This window comes from Prionailurus bengalensis, unplaced genomic scaffold (assembly GCF_016509475.1).
Source record: "Prionailurus bengalensis isolate Pbe53 unplaced genomic scaffold, Fcat_Pben_1.1_paternal_pri Un_scaffold_55, whole genome shotgun sequence".
NCBI classification, from domain to species: Eukaryota; Metazoa; Chordata; class Mammalia; order Carnivora; family Felidae; genus Prionailurus; species Prionailurus bengalensis.
In genome coordinates, this window is record NW_025091157.1 from 149,828 (window position 1) to 170,939 (window position 21,112).

The 21,112-nt window shown below is 38.6% G+C and overlaps 1 protein-coding gene across 1 annotated transcript in view; it reads left to right on the top strand.

Annotated features, from left to right (window-relative positions):
• Positions 1–21,112, top strand: part of LOC122478370 (ankyrin repeat domain-containing protein 26-like) — a gene marked incomplete at its 3' end in the record, with an annotated part of 140,411 nt that overhangs the window by 96,981 nt on the left and 22,318 nt on the right. Inside the window, exons 17-18 of the mRNA XM_043572009.1 lie at positions 2,027–2,193; positions 19,522–19,692. Coding sequence (XP_043427944.1) covers positions 2,027–2,193; positions 19,522–19,692 — 338 coding nt within the window. The remainder of the gene's footprint in view (positions 1–2,026; positions 2,194–19,521; positions 19,693–21,112) is intronic.

Sequence of the window (21,112 nt, forward strand, 5' to 3'; positions counted from 1 at the left end):
AAGAAGCAATAACTAAGAGAAGGAATATAAACAAATGTTCCCAGCTAAAGCAATCTATGTATTGCTTCAGTATGTGTCTGTAGACTCTGGGTCTAGGTTTCTTGCTTGTCTAGCAAGACAGCAGCGGGATGCAGGATTACAATGGGAGAGACAGCTAGTGTCCCGGAGAATACACGAGCCCGGATTAAGGGTCCTTGCTCTGTTTTTAATAGGATCAGAAGGCTTCCAAACATGGTGATGGACCTGCACAAAGAGACAATCAATCTGTGAACATGAACTCATGGGCATGAGGGAAAGGAGGTTTCAAGATATAGGGTGTTAGGGGTTAGGGTCAATGTAAAACAAAATCCTAGCGCCTGGCAGATGGTTGTTAACAGCTGACCTGAGGCAGCTTCTCTGTTTATCTTAGCTAGTCTAGGGGAGGAGAAAGTTGCTACCTCAGGATCCACAAGGCACCTTTCGTTTGCTAATTAGCTCCCCTCTGGGCATCTTCACCCTGCAGCCTACAGCCTATAGCCCTATTTACCTGTTTACCTCATTTGGTCCTTCCTTCCTGTGAAAGCAGCTTTCTGCCATAGTACTAAATTGGGGAGTGTGTCCTCCTGAATATCTAATCTTGTTTACCTCTCACACCTTGGTCTTGGAGCCTTTGCCCCGCCCTCTCTATACCTAGATACCTAATATTGTTTACCCAAACTTGGGTGTGAGCATCCTATGGCTTTATAATTTTATATGCCTGGTTAACCCATCAGTGCAGGCTCAGGGAATTCCTAAGCTTATTGCCCACAAAAATAGGCAGTCTTGTCTGCTTTATTCACAATCTTGGAACTTAGAATTTCAACATGACCCCTTTGAGATAGGCTTAATAACAGCTATTTGTATTATCACCCCTTTTTTCACATTTTTTAATCTTATTCTCAGATGTTTCTGTTGAGTCAAACCTTCACTTTATGTTCAATAGAGTATGATACCTTTGGGCCTGTATGATTTTTACCATGTAGGTAGCATAAACCTTCAGCAAACCTTCAGTATTTAACTCCAAGGGAGAAAACTGAGTTTTGAGAACACATCTCAAAAGTCCACACAGGACTTTAGAAATAGACAAAATCTAGAGATACCCTCCTTTAAAAGAATAAGTAGCTAATCTCCTCGTCCCCTATCAAGGTACTAATTTACTTTAGAAAGTCACACTTTTCATGCATCTGACTAATTTAATGAATTTGTGGTCATTTCTCTGATTCAGCATTCAAGAATTGTATCGTCTCTTTTGGTGCCATAAAATGCTAGGGAATGCCACTTTAGGAACTTGGGATGAATCATTTAACCTTTTTGAGTTTTACTCGCATTATCAGTAGGAAATGGGATTAAAGGTGATCATTACTTTTATACCCTCTCCCTATAAAGTTTTATGCTTATTGAATGTGAGATTCGGAGAGCATTACTAATTTCCCAGAATTCCACCCTAACGTCTGTTTCACTTTGTTCCTTTTGTGTTGTGGCAAACTTTGGTTCATAAATTTTAGGGGACACTGTCACTTTTTTTGAGAACCTTAGGATCCAAAAGAAAAAGAATTGTAAAAGGCAGTCAGGGAAAGAATAGCTCCGTTCAGAAAGAGGAAAGCTTCCTGGTTTTGTTACAGGAGCACCTCCATGTCACATGTTTTAAATCTGGCTGTGTGTAAAACCCAGGTGGTAAGGAAAGAAAAGGACACATTTTGTCTCTTGTCTTTTCATTTCTTTGTATCTCTTGGTCAGATGGGGTGGGGTGGGTGGGGAATTCTCCGTAGCAAAGTGTGGACATGAATAAGTACAAAATTAAGAAAGCCCTTTTAGAAAGTTTGGTAACTTTTGCTTTTTTAAATTCCAACAGAAATGAAGGAGAGTTTATAAAAATTACTATTACTTGTAATGATAAAGTAAACACAAAATATTTTCCTCCATTGAATTTATGACAAACTAAGTGTCAACTGATAAAGTTAATGAAAAAAAACTTCTTTTTATTGACTAAAGTAACAATTACCTTTAGTATCAAGTTCCATTAAAGGTTGAAGAAAAAAAGAAGCACAGAGGAAGTGACATGGAAGTATCAGAAAACATATATGATGCTGCGGCTGCTGGATTAATTCCACAAAGACAGAATGGAAAAACTGATAACCATCAATTGCCTATTACAGAAAATAAAGATTCTGATAGGTAAGCCTATAGCAATATTTAAATAGTAGGTAATTGTTATTTTCCTATGCAACAATCTTTTCTAGTTTGAGCTAATCTTCATGATGAACAAATTTCGTATTTTTCGTGGAGATATTTCATCCTATGTGCTAATGAGAAAAATGTAAATACCATTGAGATACCACTTTTTGCAGTCATAGTGATAAATATTTTATTAAATAAAATAACCAAAGTTAGGAAATGTGAGGAAAATGACATTCTTAGACACTGTGGTTGGATGAAATTGGTAACTCCTTTCTGAAAGGTGATTTAGCAGTGTATTTCAAAATTTCAAATATGTCGGGGCACCTGGGTGGCACAGTTGGGTAAGCATCCAACTTCAGCTCAGGTCATGATCTTGCACTTCACGATCTTGAGCCTTGTGTCAGGCTCTGTGTTAACAGCTCAGAGCCTGGAGCCTGCTTCAGATTCTGTGTCTCCCTCTTTCTCTGCCCCTCCCCTGCTTGTGCTCTGTCTCTGTCACTGGCAAAAATAAATAATATAACGTGAGAAAAATATTTCAGGTAGGTCATCTCTTTATTCCAATGGTTTCATTGCCAGGACTGGGTCCTTCTGAAATACGTGACTTCTGTAAGCAAGCATGTGTGCCTGCACGTGCAAACACACACACACACACACACACACACACACACACACTATAAGGGCATTTATTATATATTATTACATATACAAAATAGGACAGATATATTAAGGTTACATATATATATATGTATATAAGGTTACATATAATATATATATATATATATATATATATATATGTTACATGTATATGTGAAGGATATTGTATATGTGAAGGATATAGTCACATGTATATGTGAAGGATATATGTGAAGGAGATAGTCTAAATGTTTATTGACTTATTTTGAGAGACAGAGAATGTGCACACTCGGGAGCCCAAGCATTGAGGGGGAGCAGAGACAGAGAGGGAGAGAGAGAGAATCCCAAGCAGACTCCACGTTAACAGTGCAGAGGCCAACACAGGGCTCGATCTCACGACCACAAGATCATGATCTGAGCCAACATCAACAGTCAGATGCTCACCAGACTGAGCCACCTAGGTGCCCCAGAGATAGGCTAAATATCCATTCATTAATAAGGAAGTAACGTTTCACTTCTATAAAGTAATGGAGTATGTGACCATTTTAAAAAATGAATTTAGGTCTATGTGTACTGATGGTTTAACAAAGTATATTTAAAGCATTTGGTTTGGTTTGATGTCATGTCTTATGCACATTTTGTTAGAATACTTTGAATATCTCCTGAATTGAAAACGGAAGTTCCCTGCTACACTGGCAGTCTACCAACAAAATTGCTAGTTATTAGATTTTTGGTTTTGTTTCCCAGTGCATGAGTGCTCCAATGTTGGACCCTCAACTTAATCTGAATATTGCCAAGAGGATTCACGTGGCAACATGTCTCATATTCTATATAAACATTTCATGGCCCCTGTGCTATAAAGCAAGATGCTGGTAATGCAATGAATCGTTTTTATAAAGGTACCTTGCTTGCATGCCATTATCCTGCCTTTTTAGAGAATATATTTCAACATGAACCACACCAAATTTTTCAACAGTGCCTTCATGTTATACAATTTGTGACAATTCAGTTTACAAAGTAGGACTATTTTCTGCATTCCCAACTCCTTTTACTTCTGTGTATAAAATTTTAATATGACTCATTACTTTGGATAGTATAAAATATCCCAGAGTTGGGTGACATTTTAAAAATGTTTGTTTATTTTGAGAGAGAGAGAGAGAGAGAGAGAGAGAGAGAGAGAGCATGCACACATGAGTGGGGGAGGAGCAAAGAGAGAGGGAGAGAGAGAATCCCAAGGAGGCTCCATGCTGTCAGTGCAGAGCTCGAAGCTAGAGAACCTGATCATGAGGGTTCATGAGGGATCATGAGGACATAGAGATCATGTCCTGAGCTGAAATCAAGAGTTGGATGCTTTGTGGACTGGGACACCCAGGTGCCCTTAGAGTTTAATAATTTTTATCAAGCACGAAATACTGCCCTTGAAACTTCGTTTTTCTGTGGTCTTTCTAAGCATGAGAAAAATGGTAATCAGCTTATATATATCTAGAAAAAATTTAAGGAGTCTTTCAGTGTATAATTTTGTGAGTTATTTTGTACCTTGGTCTGGCATTTTAAAAAAGCAAAAAAAAAAAAAAACCACACAAAGAAACAAAACCTAGTGTTACATATATGCAATTTTTAAGACTTCCAAATATTACAAAAATACTACCTAATCAGTATGTAACAATTGAAAACTACAGCAATAATAGAAAATTAGATCAACCATGACCATTCCACTTAGCTATGAAATCCTTCAAGAGCCTTCTTCACTCTTTGATCCTGATTTCCCTCCCTCCCATCCACTCTTGAATTCATTGTAGCAATTTTCCTTCTCACTACTCCAGAATTGTTTTTTCAAGGTTACCACCGATTTTCACTTTAATAAATCTAAACAATTTCATACATCTCATTTTACTTAACCTTTCAGCGATATTTGACCCAATGGAAAACTCTCTCCTCCAAAATTCTGTCTCCATGTTGCTTGTAGGCTATCACTCACTCACCTGATTTTCCCGCTGCCTTTCTAGTCTGTACACCTCAGCCTGATTTGCTTGTTTCTTCTCGTCCCCCACCTTTTAACCCATTGATGTCTTCCAGGAATTTGCCTTTGATTTTCCTTCTCTTGACTTTTACTATCTTGTATATTCTACTGATCCTCAAGTTTACATCTCCAGCCCGGATCTCTCTCCATAATTCCAGTCCCGCATATCAAACTGCCTACTTGATATCTCTTTCTGGATAGCTATTGCAAACTTAACATGTCCCAAATTGAGCTCCTGATATGCTTTCTTAATATTTGCCTTTCATGTCTTTCCTAATTGAGTTAATAACAGTTCTGTGTGTTGCTCTGCTAAAAAACTTGGTGTCATCTTTGACTCCTGTCTTTTTTTTTCTTTTTTCTTTCACTTTTTCTTTCTCTTTTCTTTTTCTTTTTCATACACATCACATCTCATCTGTCAGCAAATCTTGTCATGTCTTCCTTCAAATATATCGAGAATCCAAACACATCTTCCATGACCAATAGACTATCATCTGTTGTTTATATTGGTGTAATAGGTAGCTAAATGGTCTTCTTGTTTGTTTGTTTCTTCTTTTGTTTTTCCTCTGTTTCCATTAATTCTAAACACATTGGATCTAGTAAAACGTAAGTCGGATTGTGTCCTTCCTCTGCTCAAAGCCTAATTGCCTCCCATTTCGCTCAGAGTACATGCCCAAACTCTTCCTAATGCCGACAAGGCCTGGATATGATCAGGTGTCTCCTCTCTCTCTGATTTGAACTCTTTTCTACCCCTTTCATTCTGTCCAGCCATACTGATTTCTCACTACTCTTTAAGTACTTCGGACATACTTCTGTGCTTGCTGTTGACTCTATCTGGAATGCTTTCCCTCAGATACCTCATGGCTTGCTTTTTCCTTTTTTGTTTGTTTCTCCTTTCAGGTTTTTGCTTAAAAGTCACTTTCTCAGCAAGGCCTTTCTTGGCCATCCTGACTAGTACTTCAACTACCCTTTTCCCTATAACACATCAAAATGTGATTTCTCTGCTTTAGTTTTTCTCCTCTAATACTGTATGTTTTGCCTGTGTAGCTTATTGTTATTGTATGTTTACTTCACTCATGAGTAGGATTGTTATCATTTCATTGCCATGTCCTCAGTGCCTAGAAAATGTTCTAGTCTATATAGTACTTATTCAATAATGTTTATTGAGTGAACGGAGTTTAACTTGTGTGTATAGTTTTTAACGTAATACTAGCCCCCACCTTGACAAACTTTGGCGTGGGTTCATTCTGACAAGTAAACCTGTCAGTTATATACAGTTTTTGGATTTTGGGGGGCCCAATATTGTGTTTACTTGCTACTTGTTCTTTTAGTTGTATTTATGTTAGTTTTCATTATGGTTAAATGTATCAAAGGAATAGCAAACTTCCTTTATAATTATTAAGGAAACTAAAATATGGTGGCAAATTATTATAGGACTTTAAAATTTCTTGCCAAAGATTATGAGCCCTCAATATCTGAAATAAAAAGATGAAGTTGGAATTGATCACTTACAAATAAGAGTGAGCTATGCTGGTTAGGTATAGTCTTTTTTAACAGAGCAGTCTGCTATTCTTATACAGGGTATGGGGAAGAGTAGAGTTTACAAATTAGGGGACTTTCAGAAAATTAAATGGATTTTCATCATCTGAAGCACCATGCTTATTTGGGTGAGACTGTTGTGGATTGGTTGGCACACTGAAGCATGTGTATTGGAGTCATTTTTGTCCTTTATTCGCTGTCTTTCAGAAGGAAGGAGCTGAAATGGATTGGTTGGTGAGTAGGGCTGGTGGGCATTGATTAACACATTTAAAACTGATTCTGGTGGCTTCTTATTACCATGGCTACGTGTTAGGGTTTCTTTTTGTTTTGTTTTGTTTTGTTTGGTTTGGTTTGGTTTGGTTTGTTTTTTCTAAGTTTGAGGTGGCTTTCACCAGATGTTTTCTACTTAAAAGTTGCTTCTATTGACTGGGTTCAAAATGAAAGCTATTTCAAATTCTATAATTACAGATTCATTTTTGAAGTTTGGGTCGAGAGGAATTGTTTGATAATTGCTTTCACAAAGGTTCTTCTTTTCTTGGATGTTATTTCCACGAAAAAAGTTATCTGTCTAACAGTTTTTTGAAAAAAAAACCACAATTGTTAGTTTTGTTTTTGTTTTTGGTGCTCTTCGGGGCTCATGTTTAAGTCCTAAATAATCTGTGGGAAATTTTATTATTTTTGGAAACGTACGTAGCTGTATGGTAATAATATTCTGTTGCATGCATTTAGTCCATGAAAACAGAATTATAATTTTCTTTTTGGTGAATCCCCCATTATTTTCTATCAGGATTAAATATTAGGCGAAAAGTATGCAAAAGTTACCAAATCATTTTTTTAAATTTTTTAAAATGTTTATTCATTTGGAGAGAGACAAAGTGAGAGTTGGGGAGGGGCAGAGAGAGGGGGAGACAAAGATTCCGAAGCAGGCTCCAGACTCTGGGATGTCAGCACACAGCCTGAGGTGGGGCTCGAAGCCACAAACCTTAGATCACAAACCGAGCCAAAGTCATACACTTAATGTACTGAGCCATCCAGGCGCTGCAAACCATTTTTTTTAAACAAAAGCATAACTAATCAGATGATTGTTATTTCTGAGCGATAGATAATAACATGTGAGTACTTTTGAATTTTTGAAGTTTTTCCAGATTTATGAGATATAAGTAACATACATCTGTGTAACTGTAAGGTGTACCTGTATTAATTTGATACACTTTTATATTGTCAAATGATTACCACAATAGTGTTAATAGTTCCATCATCTCACACAAATATCATTTCCTGTTTGTGATGATCTAGTCTTGTAGCAACTTTCAAATGATATGTTCACTGTAATCACCATCCTGCACATTAAATACCCAGAATTAATTAATCTTGTAACAGGTAGTTTGTACACTTTGACCAATATCTACCCATTTCTCACAGCCTCCTAACCCTGGCAACCACCAGTCTGTTCTGTTTTTCGTGCAATTTTTTTTTTAATTCCACATATAAGTCAGATCATACAGTGTTTGTCTTCCTGTGTCTGACTTCTTTTCACTAAGGATAAAGCCCTCAAGTTTCACTCATGTTGTCACAACTGGCAGGATTTCCTTCTTGTTTGTGGCTGAAAATATTCCATTGTAACTGTATGCCATATTTTTTAATCCATGGATCCACTGATGGATGCTTAGGTTGTTTCTTGACTAATTTTTTAAATTTTTTTTTAGCGTTTATTTATTTTTGAGACAGAGAGAGACAAAGCATGAACGGGGGAGGGTCAGAGAGAGGGAGACACAGAATCTGAAACAGGCTCCAGGCTCTGAGCTGTCAGCACAGAACCCGACGCGGGGCTTGAACTCACGGACCAGAGATCATGACCTGGGCCGAAGTCGGCCACTTAACCGACTGAGCCACCCAGGCGCCCCATGTTTCTTGACTATTGTAAATAATGCTGCAATAAACATAGGGCTGCAGATATCTCTCCAGGGTAAGGATGTCATGTCTTTAAGACATATACCCAGAAATGGGATTACTGGCTCATATGGAGGTTCTATTTTTAGTTTGTTGAGGAGCCACCATACTGTTTTACGTAGTGGCTGTCCCAATTTACAGTCCTACAGGAGTACAAGGAATTCCTTTCCTGTACATCCTTGCCAACGATATCTCTTGTCTTTTTGACAATAGCCATTTTAATAGGTCAAAGTGATATCTATATACTGCAGTTTTGATTTGCATTTCCCTGATGAATAGTGATATCGAGCACCTTCTTGTGTACCCTTGGCTATTTGAATATGTTTTGAGGAGAGACGTCTTTTAAGGTGCCTTGCCCAGTTTTTAATTATATTTGTTTTTAGCTGTTGAATTGTACGAATTCCTCACACATTTTAGATATTGACGTTTTTCATATTTGTAGCTTGCAAATGTTTTCATCCTTTCCATAGGTTGCCTTTCCGTCATGTTGCTTGTTTCTTTTGCTGTGCAGAAACATTGCTGATTGCATTGGTTGTTTTTGCTTTTATTGCTTGTACTTTGGATGTCCTATCCTAAATCATTTGTAAGATCTATGTCAAGGAGCTTTTATCCTCTGTTTTCTTCTAGGAGTTTTATGATTTAAGATTTTATATAGGAGTCTTTATTTGCGTTTGGGTTGACTTTTGTGAGTGGTGTAAGGTAGAGGCACAGTTTTATTCTTTTGCATGTTAATATCCAGTTTTCTCACCATCATGTATTGAAGAGAGTACCTTTTCTCTTTTGAGTATTCTTGGGTCTCTTAACAAAGAGACTTTATGCATGGGTTTTTAGTTGACTTTATGCATGGGTTTATTTCTGGGTTCTTGATTCTGTTTCATTCATCTTTGTGTTTGTTTTTGCGCAACTTCATATGGTTTTTATTACCATAACTTTGTAATAGTGTGACACCAGCCAGTGTGATGCTTCCAGCTTTGTTCTTCTTTCTTAGGATTGTTTTGGCTATTTGGGGTCTTTCTTGTTCCTTACACATTTGAGGAATGCTTTTCCTATTTCTGTGAAAAAGGTCATTGGAATTTTGACAAGGATTGCATTGACTCTGTGGGTGGTTTCAGGTAATGTGGATATTTAATGATGCTAATTTTTTGAATCCATAAACAACGGGGTATCTTCCCATTTGTTTGTGTCTCTGCTGTTTCTTTTACCAATGTCTTGTAGTTTTTACTGTACCTATCTTTCAGAAATCCTTGATTAAATTTATTCCAAAGTATTTTGTTCTTTTTGATGCTTTGGGGAAGGGGATTTTTTTCCTTATATTTCTTTTTCAGCTATTTCATTGTTATTGTTTAGAAATGCAACTGATCTCTTGATGCTGATTTTGTAATTTTTTTTTACTAAATATAATCTATTGTCAAATTGGTTTCCATACAACACCCAGTGCTCATCCCAACAGGTGCCCTTCTCAATGCCTATCACCTACTTTCCCCTCTCCCCCACCTCTTATCAACCCTTAGTTTATTCTCAGTGTTTACGAGTCTCTTATTGTTTGCCTCCCTCCGTCTCTGTAACTTTTTTTCCCCGATCCCCCACCCATGGTCTCCTGTCAAGTTTCTCAGGATCCACATATAGGTGAAATCATATGGTATCTGTCTTTCTCTGCCTGACTTATTTCACTTTGCATAATACCCTCCAGTTCCATCCATGTTGTTGAAAATGGCCAGATTTCACTCTTTCTCATTGCCAAGTAGTATTCCACTGTATATATAAACCACATCTTCTTTCTCCATTCGTTGGGTGATGGACATTTAGGCTCTTTGCATAATTTGGCGATTGCTGAAAGTGCTACTGTATACAGTGGGGTACATGTGCCCCTAAGCATCAGCACTCCTGTATCCCTTGGGTAAATTCCCAGGAGTGCTATTGCTGGGTCCTAGGGTTGTTCTATTTTTAATTATTTTAGGAAGCTCTACCCTGTTTTCCAGAGTGGCTGCACCAGTTTGCATTCCCACCAACAGTGCAAGAGGGTTCCTGTTTCTCCACATCCTCGCCAGCATCTGTAGTCTCCTGATTTGTTCATTTTAGCCACTCTGACCAGCGTGAGGTGATATCTCAGTGTGGTTTAGATTAGTATTTCCCTGATGAGGAGTGACGTTGAGCATCTTTCCATGTGTCTGTTGTCCATCTGGATGTCTTCTTTGGAAAAGTATCTATCCATGTCTTCTGCCCATTTCTTCCCTGGATTATTTGTTTTGTGGGTGTGGGGTTTGGTGAGTTCTTTACAGGTTCTGGATATTAGCCCTTCCTTTATGTGATATGTCATTTGCAAATATCTTCTCCCATTCTGTCGGTTGCCTTTCGGTTTTGTTGATTGATTCCTTTGCAGTGCAGAAGATTTTTATCTTGACGAGGTCCCAATAGTTTATTTTTGCTCTCCATTCCCTTGCCTTTGGGGATATGTCAAGTAAGAAATTGCTGCAGCGGAGGTCAAAGAGGTTTTTTTCCTGCTTTCTCCTCAAGAGTTTTGATGGTTTCCTGTCTCACAGTCAGGTCCTTCATCCATTTTGAGTTTATTTGTGTGTATGGTGTAAGAAAAGTCGTCTAATTTCATTCTTCTGCATGTTGCTGTCCAGTTCTCCCAGAAGAAAGAGACTGTCTTTTTTTCTCATGGGATACTCTTTCCTGCTTTGTCAATGTTTAGTTGGCCATACATTTGTGGGTTCACGTCTGGGGTTTCTATTCTATTCCATTGGTCTGTGTGTCTGTTTTTGTGCCAATACCATACTGTCTTGATGATCACAGCTTTGTAGTAGAGGCTAAAGAGACAGAGTGTGAACAGGGGACGGGTAGAGAGAGAGAGAAAGAGAGAGAGAGAGAATCCAAAGCAGGCTCCAGGCTCTGAACTGTCAGCACAGAGTCCAATAGGGGGCTTGAACCACAAACCATGAGATCATGAACTTAGCCGAAGTCAGAAGCTTAACTGACTGAGCCACCCAGGCACCCCTGCATCTTAATGTTGATTTGGTATCCTTCATCCTTGGAACAGATTTTTTGGTGGTATCTTCAGGATTTTCTATATATAATAACATATCATCTGCAAACAAAGACAGTTTTATTTCTTCTTTTCTGATTTGGATGTCTTTATTTCCTTTTATTGCCTGACTGCTTTGGCTAGGACTTCCTCTATCCTGTTGAATAGGAGTAGTCAAGTGGGCAACTTTGCCTTGTTCTTGAACTTATAGTAAAAGCTTTCCGTTTTTTACCACTGCATATGATGTTGGCTATGGGCTTATCATATTGGGCTTCATTATGTCCAGGTGTGAAATTCAGTACCCACATTGTTGAGAGTTTTTATCCTGAAAAGATGTTGAATTTTGTCAAATGCTTTTTTCTCCCATGCTGGGATGATGATATGATTTTTTTATCCTGTTAATGTGGTGTATCAAATGTATTTATTCTATTTGATTTCTGAAGGATAATTTTGCTGAGTAAAGTATTATTGATTGGTAGTCTTTTTTCTCTTAGCACTTTTAATATGTAATCCCACTGCCTCCTTGCATGGAAGGTTTCTCCTGAGACATTGTTAACCTTATGAGGGTTCACTTGTAGTCACATAGTCTTTCCTCACTCTTTTTCATTCTTTTGACTTTGTTCTATGCTGACTGGATAAATTGATAGTTCCTGTCTTTCAATTCACATTTTTTTTTGCTTGATCCATTTCCTGTCAGTGATCACTCTTGCTTTTTTCATCTCCTTCATTATACTCTTCAGCTCCAGGATTTTTGTTTACTTGGCTTTTACTATTTCCAGCTCTTTGTTAAGCTTCTCATTTTATTCATAGAGTGATTTTCTTATTTTACTGAATTGGCTTTTTGTGTTTTTCTTGTAACTCACTGAGTTTCCATAAAACTGCTATTTTTGAATTCTCTTTTGAATAAATTACAGATCTCCATATGTTTCCGATTGATTACTGGAAGATTATTGTGATCCTTTGATGGTATCATATTTCCTTGATATTTTATATTCTTTGCAGTTTTGCATTGCTGTCTTTGCGTTTGAAGTAGCAGTCACTTCCTCCAGTCTTTAGTGACTACCTCTTAGTGTGTCCAACCTGACTTTTTTGCTCCAGTGGTATGCTGGAAATTCTCTGCAGGACACCTGGTTTTCCAAAAAGGCTCTCTCATCCATGGGTGATCATCTTAGAGAGTGTTTTCAAGGGAGGGACTCCCAGATGTGGCTGAGAGGGAGTGGCTGGAGGCACTTTATGGGCTATTGCTAGGTCCACAGATTAGACTGTAGTATGTCTGCCTGTTACCTGATGTACGGGTAGGCAAGACTTTTCCTCGGTCCCTTGGAATATGGTGCTAGATTCCCACAGCTCCTGCAAAGGCAGTTTTGCCGGTGGGTGGATAAGATGCCAGTTTGTTGTAGGTGGGGAGACACAACAAGGTACATCTTGTTCAGCTATCATACTGATATCGCTCTGACATATGGGTATTTTAAAAGTAGTTTTTCCCCTAAGATATTTCCCTGATTTCTTCTTTCATGTTATATGGACCTCATGCTACTTTAAAACTTTGTTGAAAGTAAGAATTCTTATATTTCAAAGCAACGCCAAAAATAGAGCACATATCTAGTTATTACTCCCATGTCTAAGAGTCACTGCCTTTAGGAAATGAACTCTAACTTTTTAGTGTAACCTTCAAGGTTCTTCAGAATCTTTCCTGACTGATCTCTTACTACTTGCTTCCATGTATTTTATGTTTTTTTCCCAAGTTCCTAAAAGCTTATACTTTTTCCTTTCAAGGCACCTAGATGCCATCTGTGTAATCTTTGTGCTCACATTCTAATCTCTAAGAAAATGGTTTTCTCCTTTTGTTTTCCCTGGTGACCTCTGCTGTTTATTTTCCCTCTTCAGTAAAGCCTTTCTTGTCCTCACTTACAGCTTTTCACATGTCAATTCTTACAAATCGCATTGTATTCTATTTGTATATTTATCTGTGTTTGAAGCACCAGATGAGTATTTCCTTGTGTATGGTTGGTACTTCAGCACTGTTCTCTGAACTAATCAAATTAAGTCAGATGGGTAAAATTCAGAACTTGATGAAAATTGTCTTTTTATTCTTCATCAGTAAAATTATTAGAAAACATTGGCTTTTTTATGGCTTTTTAATGGCTTTGTTTTTCTTTTTTTTCTTTTTTTTTTTAATCAAACTTTTATTTATTTTTTTAATGAAATTTATTGACAAATTGGTTTCCATACAACACCCAGTGCTCATCCCAAAAGGTGCCCTCCTCAATACCCATCACCCACCCTCTCCTCCCTCCCACCCCCCATCAACCCTCAGTTTGTTCTCAGTTTTTAACAGTCTCTTATGCTTTGGCTCTCTCCCATTCTAACCTCTTTTTTTTTTCCTTCCCCTCCCCCATGGGTTCCTGTTAAGTTTCTCAGGATCCACATAAGAGTGAAACCATATGGTATCTGTCTTTCTCTGTATGGCTTATTTCACTTAACATCACACTCTCCAGTTCCATCCACGTTGCTACAAAAGGCCATATTTCATTTTTTCTCATTGCCACGTAATATTCCATTGTGTATATAAACCACAATTTCTTTATCCATTCATCAGTTGATGGACATTTAGGCTCTTTCCATAATTTGGCTATTGTTGAGAGTGCTGCTATGAACATTGGGGTACAAGTGGCCCTATGCATCAGTACTCCTGTATCCCTTGGATAAATTCCTAGCAGTGCTATTGCTGGGTCATAGGGTAGGTCTATTTTTAATTTTCTGAGGAACCTCCACACTGCTTTCCAGAGCGGCTGCACCAGTTTGCATTCCCACCAACAGTGCAAGAGGGTTCCCGTTTCTCCACATCCTCTCCAGCATCTATAGTCTCCTGATTTGTTCATTTTGGCCACTCTGACTGGCGTGAGGTGATACCTGAGTGTGGTTTTGATTTGTATTTCCCTGATAAGGAGCGACGCTGAACATCTTTTCATGTGCCTGTTGGCCATCCGGATGTCTTCTTTAGAGAAGTGTCTATTCATGTTTTCTGCCCATTTCTTCACTGGGTTATTTGTTTTTCGGGTATGGAGTTTGGTGAGCTCTTTATAGATTTTGGATACTAGCCCTTTGTCAGATATGTCATTTGCAAATATCTTTTCCCATTCCGTTGGTTGCCTTTTAGTTTTGTTGGTTGTTTCCTTGGCTGTGCAGAAGCTTTTTATCTTCATAAGATCCCAGTAATTCACTTTTGCTTTTAATTCCCTTGCCTTTGGGGACGTATCGAGTAAGAGATTGCTACGGCTGAGGTCAGAGAGGTCTTTTCCTGCTTTCTCCTCTAAGGTTTTGATGGTTTCCTGTCTCACATTTAGGTCCTTTATCCATTTTGAGTTTATTTTTGTGAATGGTGTGAGAAAGTGGTCTAGTTTCAACCTTCTGCATGTTGCTGTCCAGTTCTCCCAGCACCATTTGTTAAAGAGGCTGTCTTTTTTCCATTGGATGTTCTTTCCTGCTTTGTCAAAGATGAGTTGGCCATACGTTTGTGGGTCTAGTTCTGGGGTTTCTATTCTATTCCATTGGTCTATGTGTCTGTTTTTGTGCCAATACCATGCTGTCTTGATGATGACAGCTTTATAGTAGAGGCTAAAGTCTGGGATTGTGATGCCTCCTGCTTTGGTCTTCTTCTTCAAAATTCCTTTGGCTATTCGGGGCCTTTTGTGGTTCCATATGAATTTTAGGATTGCTTGTTCTAGTTTCGAGAAGAATGCTGGTGCAATTTTGATTGGGATGGCATTGAATGTGTAGATAGCTTTGGGTAGTATTGACATTTTGACAATATTTATTTTTCCAATCCATGAGCAGGGAATGTCTTTCCATTTCTTTAAATCTTCTTCAATTTCCTTCATAAGCTTTCTATAATTTTCAGCATACAGATCCTTTACATCTTTGGTTAGATTTATTCCTAGGTATTTTATGCTTCTTGGTGCAATTGTGAATGGGATCAGTTTCTTTATTTGTCTTTCTGTTGCTTCATTGTTAGTGTATAAGAATGCAACTGATTTCTGTACATTGATTTTGTATCCTGCAACTTTGCTGAATTCCTGTATCAGTTCTAGCAGACTTTTGGTGGAGTCTATCGGATTTTCCATGTATAATATCATGTCATCTGCAAAAAGCGAAAGCTCGACTTCATCTTTGCCAATTTTGATGCCTTTGATTTCCTTTTGTTGTCTGATTGCTGATGCTAGAAATTCCAGCACTATGTTAAACAGCAGCGGTGAGAGTGGGCATCCTTGTCGTGTTCCTGATCTCAGGGAAAAAGCTCTCAGTTTTTCCCCATTGAGGATGATGTTAGCTGTGGGCTTTTCATAAATGGCTTTTATGATCTTTAAGTATGTTCCTTCTATCCCGACTTTCTCAAGGGTTTTTATTAAGAAAGGGTGCTGGATTTTGTCGAAGGCCTTTTCTGCATCGATTGACAGGATCATATGGTTCTTCTCTTTTTTGTTGTTAATGTGATGTATCACGTTGATTGATTTGCGAATGTTGAACCAGCCCTGCATCCCAGGAATGAATCCCACTTGATCATGGTGTATAATTCTTTTTATATGCCGTTGAATTCGATTTGCTAGTATCTTATTGAGAATTTTTGCATCCATATTCATCAGGGATATTGGCCTGTAGTTCTCTTTTTTTACTGGGTCTCTGTCTGGTTTAGGAATCAAAGTAATACTGGCTTCATAGAATGAGTCTGGAAGTTTTCCTTCCCTTTCTATTTCTTGGAATAGCTTGAGAAGGATAGGTATTATCTCTGCTTTAAACGTCTGGTAGAACTCCCCTGGGAAGCCATCTGGTCCTGGACTCTTATTTGTTGGGAGATTTTTGATAACCGATTCAATTTCTTCGCTGGTTATGGGTCTGTTCAAGCTTTCTATTTCCTCCTGATTGAGTTTTGGAAGAGTGTGGGTGTTCAGGAATTTGTCCATTTCTTCCAGGTTGTCCAATTTGTTGGCATATAAGTTTTCATAGTATTCCCTGATAATTGTTTGTATCTCTGAGGGATTGGTTGTAATAATTCCACTTTCATTCATGATTTTATCTATTTGGGTCATCTCCCTTTTCTTTTTGAGAAGCCTGGCTAGAGGTTTGTCAATTTTGTTTATTTTTTCAAAAAACCAACTCTTGGTTTCGTTGATCCGCTCTACAGTTTTTTTAGATTCTATATTGTTTATTTCTGCTCTGATCTTTATTATTTCTCTTCTTCTGCTGGGTTTAGGCTGCCTTTGCTGTTCTGCTTCTAGTTCCTTTAGGTGTGCTGTTAGATTTTGTATTTGGGATTTTTCTTGTTTCTTGAGATAGGCCTGGATTGCAATGTATTTTCCTCTCAGGACTGCCTTTGCTGCATCCCAAAGTGTTTGGATTGTTGTATTTTCATTTTCGTTTGTTTCCATATATTTTTTAATTTCTTCTCTAATTGCCTGGTTGACCCACTCATTCGTTAGTAGGGTATTCTTTAATCTCCATGCTTTGGAGGTTTTCCAGACTTTTTTCTGTGGTTGATTTCAAGCTTCATAGCATTGTGGTCTGAAAGTAAGCATGGTATAATTTCAATTCTTGTAAACTTATGAAGGGCTGTTTTGTGACCCAGTATATGATCTATCTTGGAGAATGTTCCATGTGCACTCGAGAAGAAAGTATATTCTGTTGCTTTGGGATGCAGAGTTCTAAATATATCTGTCAAGTCCATCTGATCCAATGTCTCATTCAGGGCCCTTGTTTCTTTATTGACCGTGTGTCTAGATGATCTATCCATTTCTGTAAGTGGGGTGTTAAAGTCCCCTGCAATTACCACATTCTTATCAATAAGGTTGCTTATGTTTATGAGTAATTGTTTTATATATTTGGGGGCTCCGGTATTTGGCGCATAGACACTTATAATTGTTAGCTCTTCCTGATGGATAGACCCTGTAACTATTATATAATGCCCTTCTTCATCTCTTGTTACAGCCTTTAATTTAAAGTCTAGTTTGTCTGATATAAGTATGGCTACTCCAGCTTTCTTTTGGCTTCCAGTCGCATGATAAATAGTTCTCCATCCCCTCACTCTCAATCTAAAGGTGTCCTCAGGTCTAAAATGAGTCTCTTGTAGACAGCAAATAGATGGGTCTTGTTTTTTTATCCATTCTGATACCCTATGTCTTTTGGTTGGCGCATTTAATCCATTTACATTCAGTGTTATTATAGAAAGATACGGGTTTAGAGTCATTGTGATGTCTGTATGTTTTATGCTTGTAGTGATGTCTCTGGGACTTTGTCTCACAGGGTCCCCCTTAGGATCTCTTGTAGGGCTGGTTTAGTGGTGACAAATTCCTTCAGTTTTTGTTTGTTTGGGAAGACCTTTATCTCTCCTTCTATTCTAAATGACAGACTTGCTGGATAAAGGATTCTTGGCTGCATATTTTTTCTGTCTAGTACCCTGAAAATCTCGTGCCAATTCTTTCTGGCCTGCCAAGTTTCAAAAGAGAGATCAGTCACGAGTCTTATAGGTCTCCCTTTATATGTGAGGGCACGTTTACCCCTTGCTGCTTTCAGAATTTTCTCTTTATCCTTGTATTTTGCCAGTTTCACTATGATATGTCGTGCAGAAGATCGATTCAAGTTACGTCTGAAGGGAGTTCTCTGTGCCTCTTGGATTTCAATGCCTTTTTCCTTCCCCAGTTCAGGGAAGTTCTCAGCTATGATTTCTTCAAGTACCCCTTCAGCACCTTTCCCTCTCTCTTCCTCCTCTGGGATACCAATTATGCGTATATTATTTCTTTTTAGTGTATCACTTAGTTCTCTAATTTTCCCCTCATACTCCTGGATTTTTTTATCTCTCTTTTTCTCAGCTTCCTCTTTTTCCATAACTTTATCTTCTAGTTCACCTATTCTCTCCTCTGCCTCTTCAAGCCGAGCTGTGGTGGTTTCCATTTTGTTATGCATTTCGTTTAAAGCGTTTTTCAGCTCCTCGTGACTGTTCCTTAGTCCCTTGATCTCTGTAGCAAGAGATTCTCTGCTGTCCTGTATACTGTTTTCAAGCCCAGCGATTAATTTTATGACTATTATTCTAAATTCACTTTCTGTTATATTATTTAAATCCTTTTTGATCAGCTCATTAGCTGTTGTTATTTCCTGGAGATTCTTCTGAGGGTAATTCTTCCGCTTGGTCATTTTGGATAGTCCCTGGCGTGGTGAGGACCTGCAGGGCACTTCCCCTGTGCTGTGGTGTATAGCTGGAGTTGGTGGGCGGGGCTGCAGTCAGACCTGATGTCTGCCCCCAGCCCACCGCTGGGGCCACAGTCAGACTGGTGTGTGCCTTCTCTTCCCCTCTCCTAGGGGCGGGATTCACTGTGGGGTGGTGTGGCTCGTCTGGGCTACTTGCACCCTGCCAGGCTTGTGATGCTGGGGATCTGGCGTCTTAGCTGGGGTGGGTAGGCAAGGTGCACGGGGGCAGGAGGGGCAGGCTTAGATCGCTTCTCCTTAGGTGATCCACTTCAGGAGGGGCCCTGTGGCAGCGGGAGGGAGTCAGATCCGCTGCCAGAGGTTTGGCTCCGCAGAAGTGCCGAGTTAGGTGTTTGCTCGGAGTGAGCAAGTTCCCTGGCAGGAACCGGTTCTCTTTGGGATTTTGGCTGGGGGATGGGCGGGGGAGATGGCGCTGGCGAGCGCCTTTGTTCCCCACCAAACTGAGTTCTGTTGTCAGGGGGCTCAGCAGCTCTCCCTCCCTTTGTCCTCCAGCCTTCCCGCTTTCTGAGCAGAGCTGTTAACTTATGACCTCCCAGACGCTAAGTCGCGCTTGTTGTGGGAACACAGTCCGTCAGGCCCCTCCGCTTTTGCAAGCCAGACTCGGGGGCTCTGCTTGGCCGGCGAGCCGCCCCTCCGCCCCGGCTCCCTCCCGCCAGTCCGTGGAGCGCGCACCGCCTCGCCGCCCTTCCTACCCTCTTCCGTGGGCCTCTCGTCTGCGCTTGGCTCCGGCGACTCCGTTCTGCTAATCCTCTAGCGGTTTTCTGGGTTATTTAGGCAGGTGTAGATGGAATCTAAGTGATCAGCAGGACGTGCGGTGAGCCCAGCGTCCTCCTAAGCCGCCATCTTCTAATCAAACTTTTATAATGAGAGCTTTTTTTAAAAGCACCTCTGTTTTTCTTTTAAGGAGGGAACCTGGTTTACATATGAAGAAGTTAAAGAAAGGTGAAAATGAAAAAGGGACATCTAAAGGATCTGTGATCACACCAGTGTTGCAGAAGGCAGATGCCCTAACTGGTGGTCCACTACAAAAGAATGATGGCAGCCATTTCAGTGAAAAGGATCAGCATGAAAGCAGGTAAAATCTATAAATTCTTTATGTGCCTGTGAAGGAATTTTAGCAGTGATTACCTTTGTGGAAATAAAATGCTGTAGTGTAGGTAGGTCCAAGCTAAAGCAAGAAATACTCAACATATCAAACACACTGCTTGAAAAGTTGTGATGAGGGTAAGTGACTTTGTCAAGGAGCAGTTTCAGCAGTCACCATGGAAGCATGGAAGATGAGTAAGTGTAAACAACTCCTTACAGCATTTTAATAGGGAAAGGTAATAGACAAATGGATGATAACTGAAAAAGAATGTGAATTGCAAAGGCATTTTCTTTCTCTTTTTATTTTAAGATGGGGGCTTTAGAGAATGTATTCTGTTGGAAATGATCAATAGATATAGACATGGTTAGTTAATTTAATTTTGTTTCCGTTTCCAAACATTAGGAAGTTTGTTGATTGCATTACATTATCTTTTAAAAATGATAGAGGCGCCTGGGTGGCGCAGTCGGTTGAGCGTCCGACTTCAGCCAGGTCACGATCTTGCGGTCCGTGAGTTCGAGCCCCGCGTCAGGCTCTGGGCTGATGGTTCAGAGCCTGGAGCCTGTTTCCGATTCTGTGTCTCCCTCTCTCTCTGCCCCTCCCCCGTTCATGCTCTGTCTCTCTCTGTCGCAAAAAAAATAAATAAACGTTGAAAAAAAAATATAGTAATTGTCTTTAGTACTCTTATTGATGTGATTTTGTGCAAGAAGTTGGTTTATTCTGAATTGGTTCCACAATGGGGTATTCTCATACAATTGAATGTGCAGATTTAAAAATATATATGTATGTATGCAAGTATATATATACATATATATAAATATATTTATATATTAAATATATTAAATTAATTAAATTAATTTAATAAAATAATTTAAAATAAGTAAATTAATTTAATTTAATAATTAAATAAAAGTAAATAATTAATTAATTAATTAAATATATATTTATATATATTTATATATATGGCTGTATAATTTCTTATATGTATATTTCTTATATGTATATTATATGTATAATACATATTATATATATGTATATGCATAATATACAAACTATATCTATAATTTCTTATATATGTTTATAAAAGTATATGTGTATAAGTTCTATATGTATATATTTGTATACACACACACACACACTTTTCATAAATGTATGCAAACACTGAGGCCATTCTGAATAAAAGTAATCCTTCCTTGATGATTTTATAGATATCCAGTGCCTTTGATAGTATCACAAGTAGCTATGATTTTGTTAGGGACTTTAAAGTATCTGATTCTATTAAGTTAATATTATTTAAGTTCTGGGGAAAGGGGAAGATTTTGTTTATTTACAATTGTAAAAGAAACTAGTGATCCATAACAGATTATTCCTTTTGGACTAGAGAGCTCTAAATGACCAAAATCATGCTTCC